General features: G+C 40.4%; 1 protein-coding gene across 4 annotated transcripts in view; it reads right to left on the minus strand.

The window, feature by feature from the left end:
• Pde1c (phosphodiesterase 1C) overlaps window positions 1-22109 on the minus strand; it is a 413422-nt gene that overhangs the window by 309202 nt on the left and 82111 nt on the right. For all 4 annotated transcript variants that reach the window (XM_028864090.2, XM_028864092.2, XM_028864091.2 and 1 more), the window contains exon 3: window positions 6079-6250. In XM_028864090.2, coding sequence (XP_028719923.1) covers window positions 6079-6250 — 172 coding nt within the window. The remainder of the gene's footprint in view (window positions 1-6078; window positions 6251-22109) is intronic.

Genomic DNA, 22109 nt, shown 5'->3' on the forward strand with positions numbered 1-22109 from the left:
TAATGTTTGAGGAGCAGTACCTGAAAAAAAAACTTCTATCCGAGTGGAGAAGGTGTGTTGAAAGCATAAACTGAAACTAGAAAAATACTTCATGTGATGGAACAGGGCAGGGTCTGCATTACAGGACATTTGGGATTTCAAAGTATATATTCAAAGATCACACTCAGACTAGTACAGCCAATCACAGGGCCCTCATTCACCAGCGTTCTAGGGACTTGAATGTCAAGGTGGTGTGGTGGTGGCAGGAAATGGCAGGGGGACCCTGACCCAAGCAGGTTGAGCTATTTCAATTCTCCAGCTCTGCCCCCCGCTGATAATCTGGCACACACGGTTTGCTCTCTCCGTGTCTTGGCCTGTGCAGCCTGGATAATGACACTCACCTTGCTATGGCCCTCAGATGAGCAAATGACTGCCCAGCAGCAGGTAGGTGACAGATCAGACTCTCACCGGGGATGTTTTCCTGTTCTTTTGGGTCCTCTAGTGGCAGGGACTGAGAAGTTTATTCACATCCAGACTGCCTAGACTTAGCCTCTTAGCCCCAGGTTCCATCTCTTCTCCATTCTCCTTGACAAACAGCGTGGGCAGAGCATCAGACTCCAAGGGAGAGGACATGAGGAACAAGGAAGGCAGGATGTCAGGCAGTTCCCAGGGGAGTGTTGTGTTTCTTTTTCCTACTTTTGTCCTTTTAGGAGCCTTGGGTTTTGAAGGCAGACTTCTCCTGTTGAGTGCTCACTGAGCTTTCAGGGCCCACAGTAATCCAAAGCTGAAGCCGCAGCCTCACCCTTAATCCATTACCATGTGTGCTGTATACTCAAGGGTATGCAAGGGGTCCAGGAAATACTGAGCAGAAACAGGAATTGGGCTTCCTGAGTACATATTAGCTGCCACACACAACTTGTCCCCTTTGTGTGCTTACTTAAATCCTCACAACAACCCTGAAAGTGAGTTTCTCTATCTCCAGAGCAAAAAATGAACAACTAAGGCCAAATTAGGTCAGTGACCTACTCCATAACAGTGAACTATTTCCAAATTCAAGAGGCTAGGAACTCGCACCTTGCCCCATAGTTCTGAAGAGGGTGCCCCCAACTACCAGCATTAGCATCCTTGAAGCTTGTTAAAAAAGTACATGTTGGGCTCCAGTTCCCTCCACCCTGTGGGGTAAGCCCAGAGTCCACTTTAACAAGCCCTATAGGTATTTGCAATGTCCAGTCAAAGCAGCTACTCTAATCCAACTTCAATTGTTATGGTTAAGACAATAAGGTTCACCACACACAAAAATGCCTTTGTAATGGGTATGTTAAGTGACTTGATTTAATCATTTTCAATGTTACATATCAAAATCTGTTCCTTTTTTTTTGTTTTCCAAATATGCCATCATATAAAACTGAAAGGAAAGAAAAAACTCAAAGAAGAGAAAACAGAGGCTAGAAAAGATGAAATCAGCCACTGGTAAGAGAATTGGAACTAAAATCCAATACAGATATGCCTAATATTTAACCTGCCTAACTAGGTACCTGACAGTGCCTGTTTTGAGATGATGGAGACTACATCCCTCAGCACAAGTAAGAGATAAACCATGGCACTTACCAGAGACAGTTAGGACCTGGATTTGAACAAGACAGAACACTGCTTCCCTTCAAGCCCTGGCACTTTCTACACAAGACTATGCTGAACTGTCTGCCCCAAGACACTGAGCATCTGTCCTTCAGTATCCAGCAGAGAAGGATAAGAGGAGAGTGCCAGGGATGGATTTAGACCTGAGATGGCATTTGCACACCTCAGTTAGTAATGTACAATCTAGAGGGAGGAAGGCTGGTCCATTCATATTCCAGAATCTTACTTTCTAAGTCTGAATGTCAAAGTCTTACTTTCAGCACGACACATTCTGTCATTACTGCTAACTGATCATGTTGACCTTCAGAGGCAGTCCCTGGCTGTTTGCAGGAAAGGCTTGAAGTGGTAGTTCTAGGAACTTTTCTTGAAGCTGAATTGCATTTATGAGCATCCTTTCAATGATCTAGTCATTTAAGATGAGATTCCAAGGACTTATAATCAATAAGACCTACTACCTACTACCTTATAATCAATAGGACCTGCCTACTACCATTAGTGATAGCCAACTCCCAAACAAGCATTCCTACTAGTTTGTATTTGAATTCAGTCCAAATCATAGGCCCCACCTCTCTGGGACAGTTTCTTCTCCTCTGCAATAGTGTCATTGTTACTTTTCTATTTATGTGATAAAATACCATGACCAAGGCAACTTACAAAAGACAGCATTTAATTTGGCTTATGGATTCAGAGGGTTAGAGTCCATGATGGTGGAATAAAGGGAAATCTGAGAGCTCACATATTAATTCACAACCATAGGATAGAGAGACCATAGGAATGGCATGTCTTTTTAAACCTCAAAACCCACCCCCAATGACACACCTCCTCCAGCAAGGCCACACCTCCTCCAACAAGACCATATCTCCTAATCTTTCCCAAACAGTTCCACCCACTAGGAACCAAGTAGTCAAATAAATGATCCTATTGGGTCTATTCTCATTCAAACCACCACAAGTGGGCAGTATCTTTTGGGTTGTAAGCTTAAAGCAGAAATATGTCCCCTCTCTAGTGAGAATTTACTCTACACACTCGGGAAAAATAAGGGAAAAGCTCTTCCATAATAGCACCATCTGGCTCTGGCCAATGACCAAAGGGAAGATTTCAAAGATCTCACCAACTTATATACACCATAGGCTTATGATTATTCCACATATGCAAATCTGGCCACTTAAGTAGATAAGAAATTTACACAGAAAAGGTGTTGCCAGAATTGTTTTTAAATATACCAGTGTTGCTCTTTTTTGAATAGTTATTACCAAGGATCATCTTGCCCACCTGGCAGAATTATGCCTTTCTTAAAAAGAGCACCAGGGGCTTTATGGCAGAGCAGAGCTTAACATGGTTGTCTCCCTGCACTGCCCCCTTGAGTTGCCTATTATAGGCATGTTCTCTGATAGAGAAATGGATCTAATGGCTGGTTATAAGTCAGGACATAGCCTAATGGCTGGTTAATCCTGCTGAAAATTTATATCCTAGTAGCCTAAATATTGTTTATCTCTAACAGGCCTGTTTAGCAAACTAAGTATCTTCGGGGTATTTTGGAGACAGAGCTTCCTTAGCTAAATTCTACTTGGTGTGGCTTAATGTCTTCTAAGCAAGTCTATCAAGAAATCCTTTGTAACATTAATTCTATGTTTTAAGTTTCCTCTCCACCAGAGTCATGGTGACAGTATGTGCATATTTGTTATTGTAACAGCAAGCCTGGGAGAAACTAAAACATATGAACTTTTCTGAAAAAAAATTCCTACTATTCATAAATGCATGAATTCATCCTATCTTGGGAATGGAATATAGACTCTGACTTTACACCACAGCACCCTTTCTGTCTAGAAAGAATTATTTGAATGAACATATTATGCAAATATTAAGCGAGCACTCACTCTCTTATTTGCTCCTTTTCAGCAAATAAAACCTACCAGAACTCTGGTAAGAACTCTCAACTGTGTGTGTTTCCCTGAAGGTTAAAATTATATGAATAAGCTGGGCAATGGTGGTACACACCTTTAATCCCAGTACTCGGGAGGCAGAGCCAGGCGGATCTCTGTGAGTTTGAGGCCAGCCTGGTCTACAAAGTGAGATCCAGGACAGGCACCAAAACTACACACTGAGAAACCCTGTCTTGAAAAAAAAAAACTATATGAATAAAGGAGCCCACAGAGATTGAACAGACAACCAGGGAGAGTGCATGATGGAACTGACCTAGGCCCTCTGCATATGTTACAGTTGTGTAGCTTGGTCTTCCTGTGGGGCTCCTAACAGTGAGAGCAGGAGCTGTCTCTGACTCTGTTGCCTGCTTGTGGACCCATTCCGCCTACCAGATTGCCTTGCCCAGCCTTAATAGAAGAGGAGGTGCCTAGTCTCAGTGCAATTTGATATGCCATGGCTGGATGCTATCCATAGGAGGCCCCCTCTTTTCTGAAGAGAAACAGAAGGAGGAATGGAAGGGGAAAGAGGGGAGGTGGAGAGATACTGGGAGGAGAGGAGGGAGGGGAACTTTGGTTGGAATATAAAAACAAACAAATAACTATGTGAATATAAGCCACATTTTCTCCTAGGTCACAGACATTATGAAGGAACAAGTCTCCAGTTTCCAAGGGATGAATACTCCTACAAGCATTATTTAAAATACATCTATAGTTCCTTCTTTTCTTTGAAATTCAAAAATCATTTTAAAAAAAAGTGGAGTGGCATTATCAACAGGATAACCTGATACTGCCTAATTACTAATTGATAAATAAGCTGAGTATTTTGAGTATGCTTGACAATTTATGTGCAAAAAAAAACTGATCCTGATGCCCCCAGGTAACAACTGCACAAGCGAGTATGTTCCACGTAACATCATCACAGCAGTCAACCATCTTTTGAAGAATTGTTGTAGAATAGCATACAGGGCACCAATAAATGATTGGCTAATGCCGGTGGATTTCTAGCCTCAACTGATACAAAGGTGCAATATTGTGTCCTCCAGTCCTTTGCTACTGTGCCAAGTTTCACAAAGTACCAGAAAGAAGTCCCAACCTTAATAATTTATCACCAATCTCTTTCAGGAATGAAGACATTGGCACAGGCTACAACTAGCAAATCAAGCAAAGGAGCCGTCAACCAATAGACACTCTATTTCAAAGCTCTGCAGGAACTACATTTATTTAAAAGGAACGACAAGAAGAATGGCTGATGAAGATGGACACACAGATCAGATGGACCTTCTGGGAGAGTAACCCTTCAGCTGGTAAGGAAAGAAGCAATAAGCCTGTTGTGAGATGGAAGACGTGGTTATGATATACCATATATGAGCAAATAGACTCCAAGGCAAGACCACATGATCAAAGGAAGCCAATCAATGTCCGCTCTTTATTGCTGTCATTTGTGGAGAAATGCAGTCTCACAGGGAGAGTTTCTCCTTCATTCCAAACCTCAGGATGCAATAACCAAACCCTCTATTTGGAATAAGACAATCATTTGCCCGCAGTTCTTGTCTCCGCTGTGTAGCCATCATGCTGCAGAAAGAAATTCAAACAAAACCTCTATTCACACTTCTGTTCAGACTCATCTATAATTCAGTCTACATAAGAACCTGCACACAATGAAACGGCTCTAACTAAGCCATCACACACACTACCTCTATGCAAAAGACAGCTCATTTAAAAAACATCTCGTGGAGTCTAAAAGCTGCCTGGAGTGAAGTTCATGTGTTCCACTCGTTTTTTGGAGAACAGGACAATTTATGGTGACAAGAAAAGTGGGACCAGAAAAGTTACTGCAACAGAAAGAAAGGAGGTGGGGAAAGGGAGCTGGAAGAATTAAGAAATCTCAATTTCTGACACTAGTAGCACTGGACGTTTCAAGGCCCATTCATAAAAAAAGGAAATCCTTTTTTCATAACACATTCATACCCAGATTAACTTTTATTAAAATGGATGAGAAGATAAGAGATTGCATTGTAATAAAAACGGGGCATGCAGTTAAAAGAAAATGAAACAAGCCTTTCCAGGGAGATGCCAGGCGAAGGGAACAGGAGCAGAGCAGCCAGCCATCAGGAGGAACAACGCAAGATTGCATGTCATTTCCCTCTCACAAGTAGAAACTTCCCCCAAGCAAGAAACAGCAAAGACACGGGGCTGAATGAATCCCACCACACGCTTTATCTCTGTGAATTTTTCTGGATGCATTACTGTCCTTTGAAGCAAAAGCATCATTAACTCAATTCAAGCTACCGACATCACTGAGTCCCAAGCGTCAGCACTGAAATGCTGACTACCAGCAAAATGAACTACCAGCAGAAATGAACCACAACATTTGGGAAAACTACCTAGAAGTCCAGCTAGCATTCCAACAATCCTTCATCAATGCTAATTTATACAGCACAGAGAAACAGTCATTTGCTGCCCCCAGAGTGGCCATCCAAGTGGACTGAGACAACTCTCAAAACCATTAAGAAGGAACAAACTGGATTCTCATCCACCAAACCTGAAGGATGTCTTCACCAAAGCTTCTGGGCTATCCAGCTGTGGCAATTCATCTGCCAGAATTTCCTCTGGGGGTCGAGTGTCCTGAACAATTGTTGGCCGTGGCTTCTCCTTGACATTCCCAGTGAGCCCATCAATGAGAGAGTTCCACAGACAGTTTTGTGACTTAGACCCTAAGGATGAAAGAGAAATGCACAAGTGAGTCACAGCTAACTGTGTTTCCTTCATCCCCACTCAATATGCAAAGGCAGAGTAGGAGATTTAGACATCTCTTATCATCACCTACATCACAGGGCTGCATAAGATACCTGGCAGGCCCTTGACCTTGATATCCTCTCTATGCTAATTCCCTGCCGGATTCCACCCTCCTGAATGCTTAAGGGAAGTTCCTTGTCTGTGTATCCTGCATAATGGGAATTGACAGCTTAGATGCAAGATTGTAAAACATCAGTAACAAACTTCTGTCCTCTGGGATTCTCCCATTGCGCTGTAAGCCTATATTTAAGACCTCCTCCCTCCTTCAATAAACGACATTCGGGGAAAAAAAAAACTGGCAGGCAATCTGTGGATAAATCAGAGATCTTTTTCATTGATATGCATAAAATAGGCTAGCAATAGATATACAGAATTACAGAGCAAAAGATATACAGAATTACAGTCAGCCATCATGGGCATCCTGTCTCAGTGCAGAGGGATCAGCTTCACATGTTGGGTAGTATCACATGTATCATGAAGATGTCTACTCAATAATAGTACTACCATTTAGAGAACACAAAAATGTCCAGATACAATCTCCTCTGTGAGATCAACTTGCCTGAGACCAAGTTTTGACACACCATTCTAAGGAAATACCCATCCTGAGAACAGCCATGTCTAGGGACTACAACTCACAATCAAGCTGTATGATTCTTCTGCAACATCAAGATTTGAGAAAGGCTATTTTGCATATTTATTGACATGTCAGACATGTAAGCTAAGTGTAAAAGGTGAGCATCAGATGGAAATGATGTTGCAATTACAGAGTTGGAGTAGCCAAAAGATTAAGGTCAATATCAACATGCCAGTGTGTGACAATACATTATGATAAAAATATCTCTTACATTCAAAGAGACTGGAACTTTCTGACCTCATAGTCAGAATTAATAATACATCTTGAGGCCACTTAAGATTGATTTACTGGTATACCTAGCCTGTTGTTTAACTTGCCTTTGAGAGAAAAAAAATAATAGCCAACCTTACTTGCCTTGGATTTCCCATGTAATCAACTTTTCCAGCCTAAAGCATGACTGTGATCTTAAGTTAGCTACTCTTTCACGCCCCTGTCTCAGGGCAAGATATATATATATATATATACATATATATATATATATATATATATATATATATATATATATATGTCATGATAATCATTTTCTGGAAACAGAAAATAAAATTAAAGCAACCTTATAAAATTAATATCCATCATAAATATTGGCTGCAGCATAAGAATATTGCCAGATAAACAATGATATTTATAATACTATTTGTTATCTGGGTCATTTGGGGTCAATTAGAGTCCGTGACCGAATCTTTTGCAAAATTCTATTAAAGATTTCTCTAAACTATTCTTTTTTTTTTTTTTTTTTTTTTTTTTTTGTTTTTCGAGACAGGGTTTCTCTGTGTAGCTTTGCGCCTTTCCTGGAGCTCACTTGGTAGCCCAGGCTGGCCTCGAACTCACAGAGATCCGCCTGGCTCTGCCTCCCGAGTGCTGGGATTAAAGGCGTGCGCCACCACCGCCCGGCTCTCTAAACTATTCTTTATTCCTTCCCTGATGTGATAACTTTTTGTGCTGTTTAATTTAAGAGAAAACAAAACCCTTTGCTAGAGACACACACATGAGTACACTCAGGCACAAACAGACCCAGAGCCAGGAACAGATAGATCCACAAGATAGCACTGAGGCAGGCATAGATTCAGACTTATACAATGGAACAACAGAAAACACACACACACACACACACACACACACACACACACACACACACACACACACACACATGGGCGGGGGGGAGGTGGGGAGATGGGGGAGTCAAATCTGGGTTCACTCTTGGTTAAATTATACCAAAGGGAAGTGCTTAATCATTTCTTTTCAATAATGCAACAGTGACACGTTATTTGTGACTCTGAATTTATTATTAATGCATTCAACCCAATGCACTAACAGAGCATAGCCCTGGGAGGATATGATAAAAATGTTTCTCTGTGTCTTCTAGATCTTCCAAAACAACATGGAATCCCTCCCTATTAAGCATGAATGTAGCTTCTGGAAACTGTGCTTTGACATCTGCTCAACTTGTGCATGCTCAACCCAGCTAACTTTATCATGTTCCTTGGCCTCCTGCCCCTTTCTCATTCCTGAGCATCAAGGATCACCCAACTCCTTCTTTATTGGGCTTTCACATTCCTGAACTCTATTCACTGTCCTAATAACCCCAAGTCCCTAATGACCCAGGGGATGGGTCACATGGAGTTAAATCTAAGCAACCTTCTGCTCCAGAGACCATAGAAATCATTCAGTCTGGTCAACCCTGTGTCTGCTTCCCTGATCTCCCTTGTTCCTCCATTGAAACTCAAATCATGTCTCCTACTCAGAACCCCCTCCTTCTGTCCCATTACCCATTGCTTCTCCATATGGCCACACTAGGATCTATGAGTATAACAACTGTCTTTACAATGGCAGTTCTCTCCTAATCTGTTGATTGCATCATTCTGAAACAATAAATAAAAACTGTTGAAACACATAGTCTAGTCATAGGGTAAACATTGGACATCTGAGTTGAGGAGGCTTTTACAAAATACCTGACTAGTACTCTTTAAAACTATCATAGCTGTATAGCACAGAAATTACCATTGCCAAAAGGAGCCTAAGAGACATAGTTAAGTGCAATGTAATGCTGTTAAGACATGTAATGCTGTGTCCCAAATGGGATCTGGGAGCTTCAGATATAATACTATGCAAAAGCCAAAGTAAATTGAACACTATTTGGACTTCAGTTAATAATACATGTCAATATTGATTCATTGTTTTTAACAAATATATATCATACTAATGTAAGAGGCTAATAGCAGATGAAGCTCATAGTGGGTTCTTTCTGCAAATTTAAAACTGTTTTAAGATTAAAATTATTATAAAACAAAGAGTAAATAATTAAAATAATAACTTCATGAAAGAAACCTTTGAGGAAATCTAGACTTTCTTCATTTATTTTATCTGAGAGCAGGGCCCTTACAAAATGACCACTGGCTCATACTGGTTATGCTCTTCCCAGAAGAAAGATTTTTTATTTTTGCACCAAGACACTGTGAGGTAGTATAGCCTTGCTTCAGTGGAATTGCATTTATCTGAGGAGGCTTGGCTTTTAACACTGCACCCATGCAGAGGGAATGCCTCTCTAATTCAACAAAGGCTCTTGATGAAGCATGGATAATGTACAGGGACAAGTCTGAGATAACACCAGCTACACCCACATATGTGACAGGAAGGTAGAGAATAGGCATGTATGCACATAGAGATACTTAATTTTTCGAAGACCCAGTCACCTGCAGCCCATCACAGAAGAAATACTGGCTTGCTATGCCTGAAGGATGGCTCTGCATGAAGGTCAAAAGAATGTCACCCATTTGAGGGAAAGCACCTCATAAGGCTCCCTAAACCTTCATCAAGGACACCCATGACAGCAAACAGCTCTATTAATGACCATCGCCATCCATGATGATCCCCTTGGATTGTTCATCCAAACTGCTTTTACATCAATCAAGAGCACATTAGGAACAGGAAACAGACTCACAAGCCCCTGAACACAGGACAGTTTTGAAGCCCTAACCATATAGTTTAATATGATCTGGTCTTATTAATGAAGTCTGGTTCTATGTTAATTATATGTTAATGAAGTTCTGGTTCCAGGAGAAAGAACAAGAACAGCAGCTGCTACATAAAGGTCTTACAATCAACTTCCTGGGCATTTCTCTCCATTCCTTCATTTTCTCATTCAATAAACATGCATTAAATTTCATCAGTGTGCCAGGTCCCATTCCAGATCCTAACATGGAGAGATGAATGAGGAGTTAGGGATGTGGAAGGAATCATCTTTGTAGCGCTGACTACTAACAATAGACAGCAATATACCATAGCTAGGGAGAAAACCAGGTGTGACAGGAGCCCAAAGAAGGCTCACCCACTCAGCCTCCGGGACCTGGGGAGAGGCATACATAGGACAGGACATGAGTCTAAAGCCAGCCAACAGGAAAGAACACTTACAACAGCTCAAAGACACAACAGAGCCACCCACTGGGGCAGGAACAGTGACAGAGGAGTACTTTCTAGAAGAAAATCCCAGGCTTACTGAACCAACTGAACAGGGATTTGTACCTGTGCCCCCGGTACTTTGACACAGTGCTGAAACATGTCAGAGTTCTGTGACGGATGCTTCAGAACACACGGAAAACCTCAGGTTCTCCCCCACCGCCGCTGTCAAGACAACGTGAAAATGCTAGAACACAAGGCAGCTACATCTGGTTCAGGCGACAGCCAGTCTTGGGAAAGGTGAGCTCGCTTTCCCCTGGTCTTCATTTCCATCCCCTCCACAAACACTGTCAGGGAAAACTATTAGTCTTTGAAATGAGCAGTTTTGTGGGTATCCTGTGTAGCTCACCCAGCCCAAGTTATCACCGTTTTCATCATCCTGAGCCTACTTTATAGCCCTGAAATTAAAGAAAACAGATGGGGAACATGATTTTTTTGCCTACAGAAAAAGAACCTTATCAAGTGAAATACAGCTAATTCCTTCCTTGCAGATACTGACAAGTCCTGACAGTTTTATGTTATTAAGCAAATTCATTTCTGCTTTCCTGGTGGCCTTAATTATCTGCCTGCCTTAGGATTCTTCTCTGTGCTGGATACTTACCTCATTACTATGACAGAATACCTGATATAAAGAACTTAAGGTAGAAAAGACTGATTTTTGGCTCATGGTATTGTAGGGCTCATTCATCATGGCACGGAAGGTGTGGGAAAAAAGAATTTATATCAGACAGGAAGATGAGAAGGTGAGATATAGGAAGAGACCAGGGCAAGATCTCAGGGACATATGCCTAGTGGCTAATTCCTCCAACAAAGGCCCACCTTCTTTCATATGTTGAATAATGCCATCATATTATCTACCAAGAGATCCATTGCCTCAAATCCCTATGGTTTAATTGTTTCTGGAAACACCCCACAGGCACACCCAGAAGTGTATTTCACTCATGTTCTAGGCGTCTATCAATCTGATCAAATTGACAATCAAGATGAAGCTTTGCATCTTCCAAACTATTGTGATGTTTTCCTGGTTTCTTTATCAATTAAATAAACCCATCGATGCATGTTTACTTTATATGCTTCTTAAGAAATTAGCCTTTAGCAACTCCAAGGAGCCATGTTATCCGTGGCTAACATCTGCTGCCCCACCTTGAGGAATTCTTCTCTGATTAGGCTAACACCACCTACTGGCCACTTGGATTACCTGCAATAGTTCATATACTAGACATCTATGCTACGGAACAATATCCCCCAAAAGAAATAACTCTATATGTTGGTAAGGAATAAATTTCAAAATATATTTAAGAGGGGGCAGTGTGCGTTAAAATTTATATGCTATTCTTTCTTCAGTAAGAAACAAAAAGAAATATTTTTACAAAAAGCCCCCCCCCTTAAAAAGGACAAAAAACTATGAAAATTACTATCTTTAGTGGATGGAATAGGAATAGGGAGATTAGGCTAGATATGAGGAAATGACTTCACATTTGTAAATATTTTACACTGTTGGACTGTGTAAATGTTTAATATTAAAAATAAATGAAAATGTAAAGTATATAAACAGAAACATGAATCTAACTATATGTCAAATTAATGATAGTTATAATCGAATATAGAGTAAACTATTATCTTCTGAAAATTATAGAACTATGCATCTTTAAAGGAATTTTAAAGTCTTTGTGGCACTGGGAATTGAACCCAAGACTTTATACATGCTAGGCCAGAAGCCTACTACTAGGTTACTCCACCAGCCCTAAGAGATCAGTTCTAAGGATATGTGCCCACACACACACTGGAAAAAATTCTTAGACTTGGTGGTAGTCATAAGACAATAATCCTAAATTACATCACATATAGGCTACAGAAAATTAGCAACTCCAATGAGGATGTTGGAAATCAGAGCTTTTATTTAGGAGGGAAAATCACATTAAAAAAATTGGTGAAGGAAGAGAAGAGGCACATGGCTCTCCGTATGAATACATAATCATATTCAGTAGAAACTGAGAACATGTTTGATGAATGAACTATTTTTCCAAAAGGGGAAAAAAAAACATAAAAATAAAAAGTGAGAAATGTGAGCAAAATTGGTTTCAATTTTTTAAGTAAAAAATGTACCACAGGCAACAGAGCAGAAAAGAATCAGAGATGGTCAGATACAAGAAAGACAGTAAGAAAAGGACCAAGGATGGCAAAGTACTTCCAGCACAGCAAGAGGAGAACCTGTGATGGCCAGATGCAGGAGGACTCCAGGGCAGAATCCTACCTCATACAAAGAAATAAGGCCTTTTGGGTCCACTCATATAGGCCTATGGGATGGTTTCCACAGGACCAAAGAAGCCCTAGGATAGAAATAGGGCCCTGGGGCAGCATCCAAATCTTGAATTGCTTCTAACATGTGACTTAGGTCCAGTTTCCTTTTAGAAAGTGGATGGGCAGAAGCAGCTTCTTGGGAAGTGATCTCAGGAAGCAGCAGAAGGCAGTGAGAATAAATCATGGAATGAGAATGAAGCAAAGACAGATGCATCAGGGAGTTGCCATCATTGTGGGAATTTTCAACAGGCTTGTAGTTTTCAAAAACAATATTTTAACATCTGCCCTATATTCATGTATCGGATATGTCTCTTCCAGACAACTCAATAATATCCCTAAGTTGCCCTATCTTAGTCTACTGCCTCAGTTGTTGCCTAACCCTGAAAGAGAAGTCCTCCTATCTGGGGTGTGCTTTTCAACAGAAGCCAAGAAATCCAGAACTGGTATTCCCCAACCAACTCCCATATTAGTCTCATATAGTCAGGGTAACTATTATCTAGCCTTATTCAAAGGCCAGATACTGAACAGCTAGGAGCATCTTTGATATCCTAGAACCCATTTCAGACAGGCCAGTCTAAGTCTGTTTTTCCTGCCTTGCCTGTTCCTTCCCAGCAAAGCACAATGACACTCTTATGCCCAGATCTGCATCTTCCTTGGCCACATGACCAATCCCAACACTCCCTGAGTGGTCCCAGACGAGATCCCCTCCTGTCTTCTCATGGTATCTGTGTGCCTAGCTACCTTTGATGTCAGTCCTCTGCTGACCTCTTGAGTAAAACAATAACATATTCAAATGTAGAAAAATAGGGCAAGTAGGGCTAGATTCTAGAAAGATCTTCAGAGGAGCTGTCATTAATTTTCTGAATTATCTCAGTGAAAAACGGGAGAAGCAGCATCTTCCTCCAGGCTGCCATTGCCTGTGGGCAGGGGAGCCACTTGGGTAATTCTCTGGCTTTCTTGGTTCTGTCCACACGTGAGCATGGGATAACTCCTTCATGGGTCAAGAATCTCTAGAGCAAACACCGAAAGACAAATGCAGGCAGAGGTTAAAACCAGGGCCCAGCAGAAGCAAAGCCAGGCCTAGTACAGAGTGTCCACAGTTTTGCATCCCAGAATATAGTCAGAATCCCCTGTTCCCTGATCTTCCCTAAGAGCACAGTGGGTCTCTGCACTGCTTCATCCCAGCTCAAGCTGGTGGGAACCTTTTGGATGACTGAGAAAGTGGACACAAACTGCTCCTCAGTCACGAACGTGGACAGAATAGTCTCCAGGGGCACTGCACAGCCTTCTCTGACGAAATGAAAACTAAAACTTCCCCCACTCTGATTTATTTTTAAACTGATTTTGAAAGCATGAAATGCTTCTGACTAAATAGAGACAAAATACAGAAACAGAATCACATGGGTCTTTTCCAATAATATCAAAAGCCCCATGAGGGAAATCATAGGTAAACTAAACCTTCAGGATACCAAAAATAATGTGGCTCAGGTGCAGGAGGCAAGCAGCTCTACGGGGCCCACTCCATCTCATCTGCTCCTCCTGCCTCCGAACCCAGCTGTGTGCTCCTCCGACCTGTCCAACTCAGGACCTACCCATTCTCCTGCTCTCTCCTCTCTGTCCCTGCTATAAATCCTTTCCCTTACTTCACAATGACAGCTTTTTGTCTATCCCATAACCCTTCTAGACTAACTGTAAATCCACTTGATTCATAAACTCCATTAGCAGTTGTCTGTAGCCTTAAGCACAGCACGAGAAGGAGCAGTCACATTCCAATGTGACACCATCCAGTACTCACTATACACTGAGAAGTGCTATGATATCTGATGAGAACGGTCTTAGTAACTATTGGACTAATGCGTCTTCAAGTCCCGTTGAACATTAGCACATTAAGTCTCCAGGAGATTAAATAACATGGATCATAGAGTGAGAAAAAAAAACCTGATCACTTTAACCAAAATTCTCACTTTCCTCATTCCGGGTTCTGGATGATACATCACGATCTTTATACTTTCACATAAGAGCAAACACAGATACACAATGTAGCTTAAGAAGAATGGTCCGTGTTCCAGAAAGTCTTTTACACAGGAAATAAGATTCACTGGGGGAGATCCTGGTCTCAGGCCTTGAGGAAGCAGTTTGTAGCTTTAGGGAAGGGAGCTCAGCTACCAGGAGGAGGAACCACGCAAGGTAAGTTTAATGGGCTGAGGAAAGACAAGGGTGCAAGCAAATGAGAGGAATGTAAATCAGAAGTCAGCGCAGATTCCTTTTGTACTGTGCCTCAGGGAGGCAGCCTAATAAACTGTCGGCAGGAGGAGCCCAAGGTGATATGGTGATTCTATTTCACCCTGACAAGTGACTTATCAACTTGTTCTGGGTTTTTAAAAAATGTATAAAATCTTGGCTGGCAGAGGCTGAGAATTTAGAGTCTTGCAAAGCAGGGAATAGGGAGGAGATTTAATTCTCCAGAAAGAGAGCGAAAAATGTCTCAGTGGTTCCCAGAGTGTCTGCGGCATGACTTGGTATCCATCCTTCCCCTGAGATGAGGTTCTTCTCAGGGATTTTACTCACTAAGACTGAAGGGATGGTGCAGAGAGAAGGGAAAAGGAACAGTATGACAGAGTCGAGCCACTGACGCTATTAAATTCCTACGGGTCTGTCTAGAAGTCTATAACACCTGGAATACCCTCCCAGCAAATTCCCTACTGGGCTTTATTTTTTTTTAAATCAATTTAAGTATACAAAGAAAAGAGCTTTCTATGGCGTCTGCATGTTTTGTTCTCATCTGTCCCCCTCCCCACTGGCCTCCCCGTCCCCTGCACCCCTCTTGCTGGGACCTTGCCTTACTCCCTAATCAGCTTCCTCCCCTGTCCCCTCACACATATCCCAGCATTCCATTACCTCCCTGTACAGCCCTTGCCCTTAAGATCTCTTGATCCCTTGTTATATTCTCCTTTTTAGTTTCATGACATCCCCCAACACACATGCATGCACACACACTAAAATCTAGGCTCCACATATGACAGAAACATATGGCATTTGCCTTTCAGTCTGAATTTTTTTATTATAATAATGACTTCTAGTTCCATTATACTTTTTAAAGAATGAGGATTTTGTTTTTCTTTACATTTTCATAAAATCCTAGTATGTATAGATTCCACACTTTATCCGTTTTCTATTGATGGACATCTAGAAGGAACCATATACAACTATAGGGTGTTTCTGTTTACCAGCTATAGTGGATCTTGCAACAGTCGACATGGATACACAAATATCTCTGGAGCGGGGAGCAGTGGGACATGGGTGCTATGAAAGAAGGGAGCAGGAAGAGCAGAGATGGAGTGTTATAAAGCATAGCCTCATGGCCGTGCAGAGCTCCTACATTGTCCTCAAAGTCTATTTACAGATTAATCTGATGCAGCAGTTCATTAGACAGTGAGACCATCAATTCTAAGAGGAAAATTCTTGACGGTTCTTTATCCATATAAAAACAATGAGCCTGTTCAACAGAGTAGTGACACAGACAAGATTAAAGGACCATTGTTTCCAATACCATTCTAAAACTCTATTGGACAGACATCTGATGATGTTAGTAAATTAATATGAGGGCATTGGTTAGATGAATAGTCGAGAGTTACATGAGAGCATTTTAAAAGTTTTCTACAGTTTATATTTTCACTAATTCAGACACTCATACCCCACCCCCAACATTTAGGGAAATTTTTTTTAATGCATAACTACCTTGAAACAAGTTAGTGTCTGCAAAGCATGCAGATATTCATGATTCACCATCTGCTAGATGACTCATATGTAAATCTACCTACTATTCCTTTGGGACATTATGGGGTTGATTTTTAACTTCGTTATAAAAACTTGGTGGGAATGAATTCAGAGCTAAAGTACATACAAAAGAACTGTGAATACTCAGAAAAATATGACACACTAACCTTTAACCTTAAACAATGTGTGTTCTGTGGTCAAAAATAAATGTGTTAGAAACCAATTGCTTGGAAATACAGTAGAATAGAGAACTTTTTCCCCTTTGGGCCCAAATTATGCATTACTGGTAATAAAATAAATAGAGTATGTCATCTGCTGGCAATAAGCTACTTAGGGAAAAGAATTGTGACTTACTCATCTTTACTACCTCTAAGCCCAAGGTTGACTCTCAAGGTTAAGTTTTTATCTGTTTCTAAGCTGCCTGTATCTCAGATTGTAGGCACCACATGAAAATTTTGTATGGTCTCATCAGCCTTGTCTTTCTCCCCAGCAGCTTCTATTATATTGGGTGTGATTCTAATTTCCAACTCAAGTAGCTCCCCCCTTGTCCTGCTTTCCTACCTGCTCTGTTGGATTAGGAAACCGACCTCCACAAGATTTATTGACTTGGAAGACAGACCATTTGTGGTGGTTTGAAATAAAATGGCCCCCAAAGTGAGTGGCACTATTAAGAGATGTGGCCTTGTTGGAGTAGGTGTGGCCTTGTTGGAGGAAGTGTGTCACTGTGGGGGGTGGGCTTTGAGGTCTCCTATGCTCAAGCTATGCCCAGTGAGACAGTGCACGTCCTATTGCTTGTGAATCAAGATATACAACTCTCAGCTCCTTCTCCAGCACCATGTCTGCTTACATATCACCATGTCCCACCATGAAGGTAATGGACTAAACCTCTGAAATTATAAGCTCCATTCCACAATTAAATGTTTCCCTTTATAAGAGTTGCTGTGGTCATGGTGTTTCTTCACAGCAATAGAAAACCTAACTAAGACACTGTTCCTTAAGAACCCTAAGAGCTGCACCTGCAAATATAAGAATTTCAACAGATCCCTCAACCCCATGAGATGGCCAAGGAGCTGTTCACAGCTCAGTCTATGCAAGATGGGGCACCTCTGCCACTGGGCTCCAATGCAAGTTTAGCCAAGACCTAATATATACCAATGACTTACAGCAATAAGTCATGCGGTTGTTTTATTGCTGTGTCCATGTAGCTTGTCTACAGATACCCAATAGTCCAGTACAACTTATTGAAAAGGCCATATTTCCTCCACTGAATTGCTCTTGCAGTGTTGTTGAAAATGTTAGGTGTGTCCCTATGAATCCATTTCTGGCTTTGCCATTCTATTTGGCTGACTTGTGGATTTATCCTCTCACCAGCACCACTCGGTCTTGATTATTATGTCTTGAAATCAAATAGACTAGTCCTTAAGTCTTTTTCAAAATTGTTTGACTTTCTGGTTTTGTTTATTTTTCTATATAAATCACAGAATATATAAAACTCTAATTTATATTTATATAAAATCTTGATAGTATTTTGGTAGGAACTGTGTTAAATCTGGATATCAATACAGAAACAGCTAATGTTTTAAATATATTGTATCTTTCCATCTATAAGCACATCATGGTAATGTACCATGTAACAGTTTGGTGAACAACAGACTGTATATACACGGCAGTTCCAGGATGTCATACCATAATGGCATCATTGTGTACATATCTCCCAGGTATGTGTTCACGCAAAGACAAATCACCTAGCAGTGTGTTTCTAGAATATGTCCCCATAATTAAGGGGTGAATTATCTGATGTCTTGCACTTTGCATTTCTAGGATTCCTCTCATGAGTACTGCAGTGTCGGTATAAGTCTTGGGTCTACATCTTTGCATCTGACCTAGTTAGAGTTCTTATAAACATCATTGTCTCATTTTTCCTATCTAGTATACAGCAATACAATGAGTTTGCATGTTTATCTTGTACAATACAACATTACTGAACTCACTTTTTAGCTGTTGAACTTTGGATAGATTCTTTGGTGTTTTCTACATAGAAGCAATAGTGTCATTTGTAAGTGGGAGATTTGTATTTCTTCCTTTCTGATAGGCTTTTTAAATTTGTTATGCACCAATTGAGGCACCAGCTAGAACTTTTAAAAGAATGTTGAACAGTGATGGTATGATATGACACACTTGCTTTGTTCCCAGTTGTAGGGGAAAGCACCCATCTTTTTGTTCTTCAGTTAACTGTAGGGGTTCTCTTTCTACATACTCTTTATCTAACCAATAGACCACCCTAAAATCTGAGATTACGTTTACTATGGGGAGTTGCTGAGTGGTTCTCAGTGTTCTTTCTGCATCAATGGTATGATATTGTATGATTTCCCTACTCTATCCTATTAGTATAGTGGGCTATACTGACTGATTTTTAGAATTGTCAGTGATCTTGCTATCCCTAGAGTTAACACCAGCTGGTTGAAATCTATTACTCAAATATACACATATCACATATTGCTAGGGACTATTTGCTAATACTCTGCTGGGGATATTCGCATCTATAATTATAAGACTTTGGTCCATAGTCTCTTCTGGTGCTATCTTTGTCTGCTATTGCCATCAAGACAATGCTAGCTTCATAAATTAGCCTTCAGTTTTCTCAAAGAAATGGTAAAAAGCTGATGTTCATTTGCTTTGGTTTACAGTTTTCAGCCACACCATGTGAACCTTAAATTTATATTAGTGAGGTTTCTAATCACATAATAGTGATAGTACTGTTAAATGTAATTCAGTTTGGATAAGTTATGTATTTTTGTAAGAGTGAAGTATATTTCATCCAAGCCCTGGAATGTATCTACTGCAGAGATATTGTCTCTCTGATACCTGCTGGCCATGATATTATGTTTTATTTTTTGTATTTGTGATTTGCTAGAAGTCTCCCAATCTTACGGATCTTTCAAAGACCAATCTCTTTGTTGTCTTTATTTTTTTACTCACAGTCAAGTGTGGTTTAATACTTGGGGATTTATTTTTAGAAATACAATTAGTCTGTTTCTTCACTGTGCCAGCGTCATAAAGTACATGAAGGCAGTTACATTGTCATTCAGTTTCAAGTACAGAAGCTTTACACCTTCTGGGACTGCCATCATAGACGTAGTCCATCCTTATACAGCACATCCATGTATCTTGGTTTTTAATGTCACCAATTATTGCTCTTGACTTTATTATTTACTTCATGGTGATTGATTTTGGTTTGTTTAGCTCTTTTTCAAAGTTCTGAAGATTGATTTTGGACTTCTTTTTAATACATGCATACATTCAGGTGCAACAAACTTTCCCCTCAATCCTGTTTGAGCAAAGTATAAATTTTGAGTACCATAAACTTTGACAAACTGCATCTTTATTCTGACTCAATACAGCAAGATTTTATTCCTCTTAAGACCTTTTCTTCATGATTGAAGTGTGGTGTTAACTTCCAGTTGTTTGAAGGTCTGCCTCTAGGGGTTTTCTTATTGGTTCCATTATAGCTTAGAGATCACATTCTGCACAATTTCTATTCTCTTAAATTTCTTAAGATTGTCTTGTGACCTGGGGTCAGAAGATCTTGGGATGTACCCTTTGCACACTTTGGAAGGAAATGCATACTTGACAGTTACTGAATGAAGTATTCACTTAACAACAATTAATACTGCTGATTGTTGGTGGTTTTGAGTTCTGTAACCTTTCTTCTGTATGTTCTATGTACGATTGGAGGAGGTGTGCTGAAACCTCTAATTGTGTAGCTAGCTATCTGTTTATCGTTTTAGCTCTGTCAGATTCTGCTTTATGGCTCAGTCACCGGTAAATAGGCATCAAAGATTTGTGTCTTCCTGGTGAGCTGATCACTACCATGACACAATGTTCCTGACTCTTGATTGCATGGTCTCTAACATGTCTTTGATCTGAGGATATACTGGAGATTTCCATTGATTAATGCTAATATGGCCCTCTTTTTCCATTCTTTAACTTTCAACTTGCTTAAATGGTTATATTTGTTTCTTATAGGCAATACATAGCTGGTCATGTTTTATAATCGACTATGAAAATCTGCCCATTAATTGCTATACTTAGATCATTTTAATGTAATGCATTTATACTGGGGACTTGCATTTGCTTTGTTTGTTTTTTCATCCCTCTATTCCTCCTGAGACTTACTTGAATGCTTTTAGAAATCCATTTTATCTACAGGGTACCTCTGTAGCTTTCTAAGTAGGTATACTGGATATTATAAATTGGATAAATAATATAATAATAAATACTATAAAATGTCTTATAGAGTGATTGTTTGCCAATTCAAGTATAGAACCATTAATATTCACTTATATCCCTTTGTTTTCCCAATACGAAATATAATTATATTTTTAATAGTACACATACTAGTTATGATATTTGCTTTATGTACACTTAGAACCACATCAGGTAATTTTGTGATTTGTCTTCAAATACCGTAAGTAATTTAGAAAACTCAGAGATGAAACTTTATTTCCTTGTACTTGGGCTTTGCTATCCTTCCCTTCCTGGTCTTTCAAGGCTCTTCATTTTAAGTTTCCTTTTGTTTAATAACTCCTTCAGCCTGATTTTTGTCTTCATCTTCTAATGTGTAGATTGTTGCTTCATTCCAGGGGAACATCCCGCTGGTTGAAAGTTTCTGGGTTGGCAATTCTTTTAACACTTGAAAATATTGTGTTTCTATGGCTTCTGGTGAGGAATCTGCCCTATTCACATTGCTTTCCCTCTACCAGCCAGTTGTCTGTTTTCTCTGGCTCCTTTCAAGATTCCACTTGAACTTTTTTAGAAGATGGAGTAAGTATGTCTTGGCATGGATTTTATTCGTCTTACTCTCTGACACACAAGCAGAGAAAGATGGGATGCTACCTCATTACTGTAAAGTGAATGTACACAAGGTCCCCACTAGGCTGCCACTGTTCCAATGATACCCAGAAAACAGAAAGAGAGGTAATATTCCTTGTACCACGTGTGATCTCTACTGATACACTGATAAGGATGGCACCATGGTGGCTGGCAATGATATAATAGCTCGTCACCAAGACCCTCTGGTAGCACCCATCAGGAAGGCAGAGGGATGCTCAGCTCCTGGCAGATACAACTAAAATGCGGAGGAAAGCTGTAGCTCCCCCAGCTGATCTATTCTGAGGCTACCCTCACAAGGGTGTTGTTCCACTTTAATACAGCTTTGTAAGGCTAAGCATCCAAGTTTTCCAATCAGCATTTTTTTTGACATGAGTTGAAATAAGATGTGTGTGTGTGTGTGTGTGTGTGTGTGTGTGTGTGTGTGTGTGTGTGTTATATGACTAGAATAGTGATTATTTTCGCAAACATATTCTATATCAGTAGACTTCCTCTTTCCCACTCTTCACAGCACAGTAGCCATCCTAAGTACATCCCAGCTTGCAGCAGGTGGAAGCCACATTGTCTTTGATGATATAACTTACCAAGACACAGCATATTATTTCTGCTACATTTATAGTAGAAGATGCAGGCTTAGGTCTCAGTATGAGGTTTAGTGGTCTCACACTCTAAAAAGAACATGTGGGATGGGAAAGATGCAAACACTTTTGGAAAACAAAATC

This window comes from Peromyscus leucopus, chromosome 3 (assembly GCF_004664715.2).
Source record: "Peromyscus leucopus breed LL Stock chromosome 3, UCI_PerLeu_2.1, whole genome shotgun sequence".
Taxonomy (NCBI): Eukaryota; Metazoa; Chordata; class Mammalia; order Rodentia; family Cricetidae; genus Peromyscus; species Peromyscus leucopus.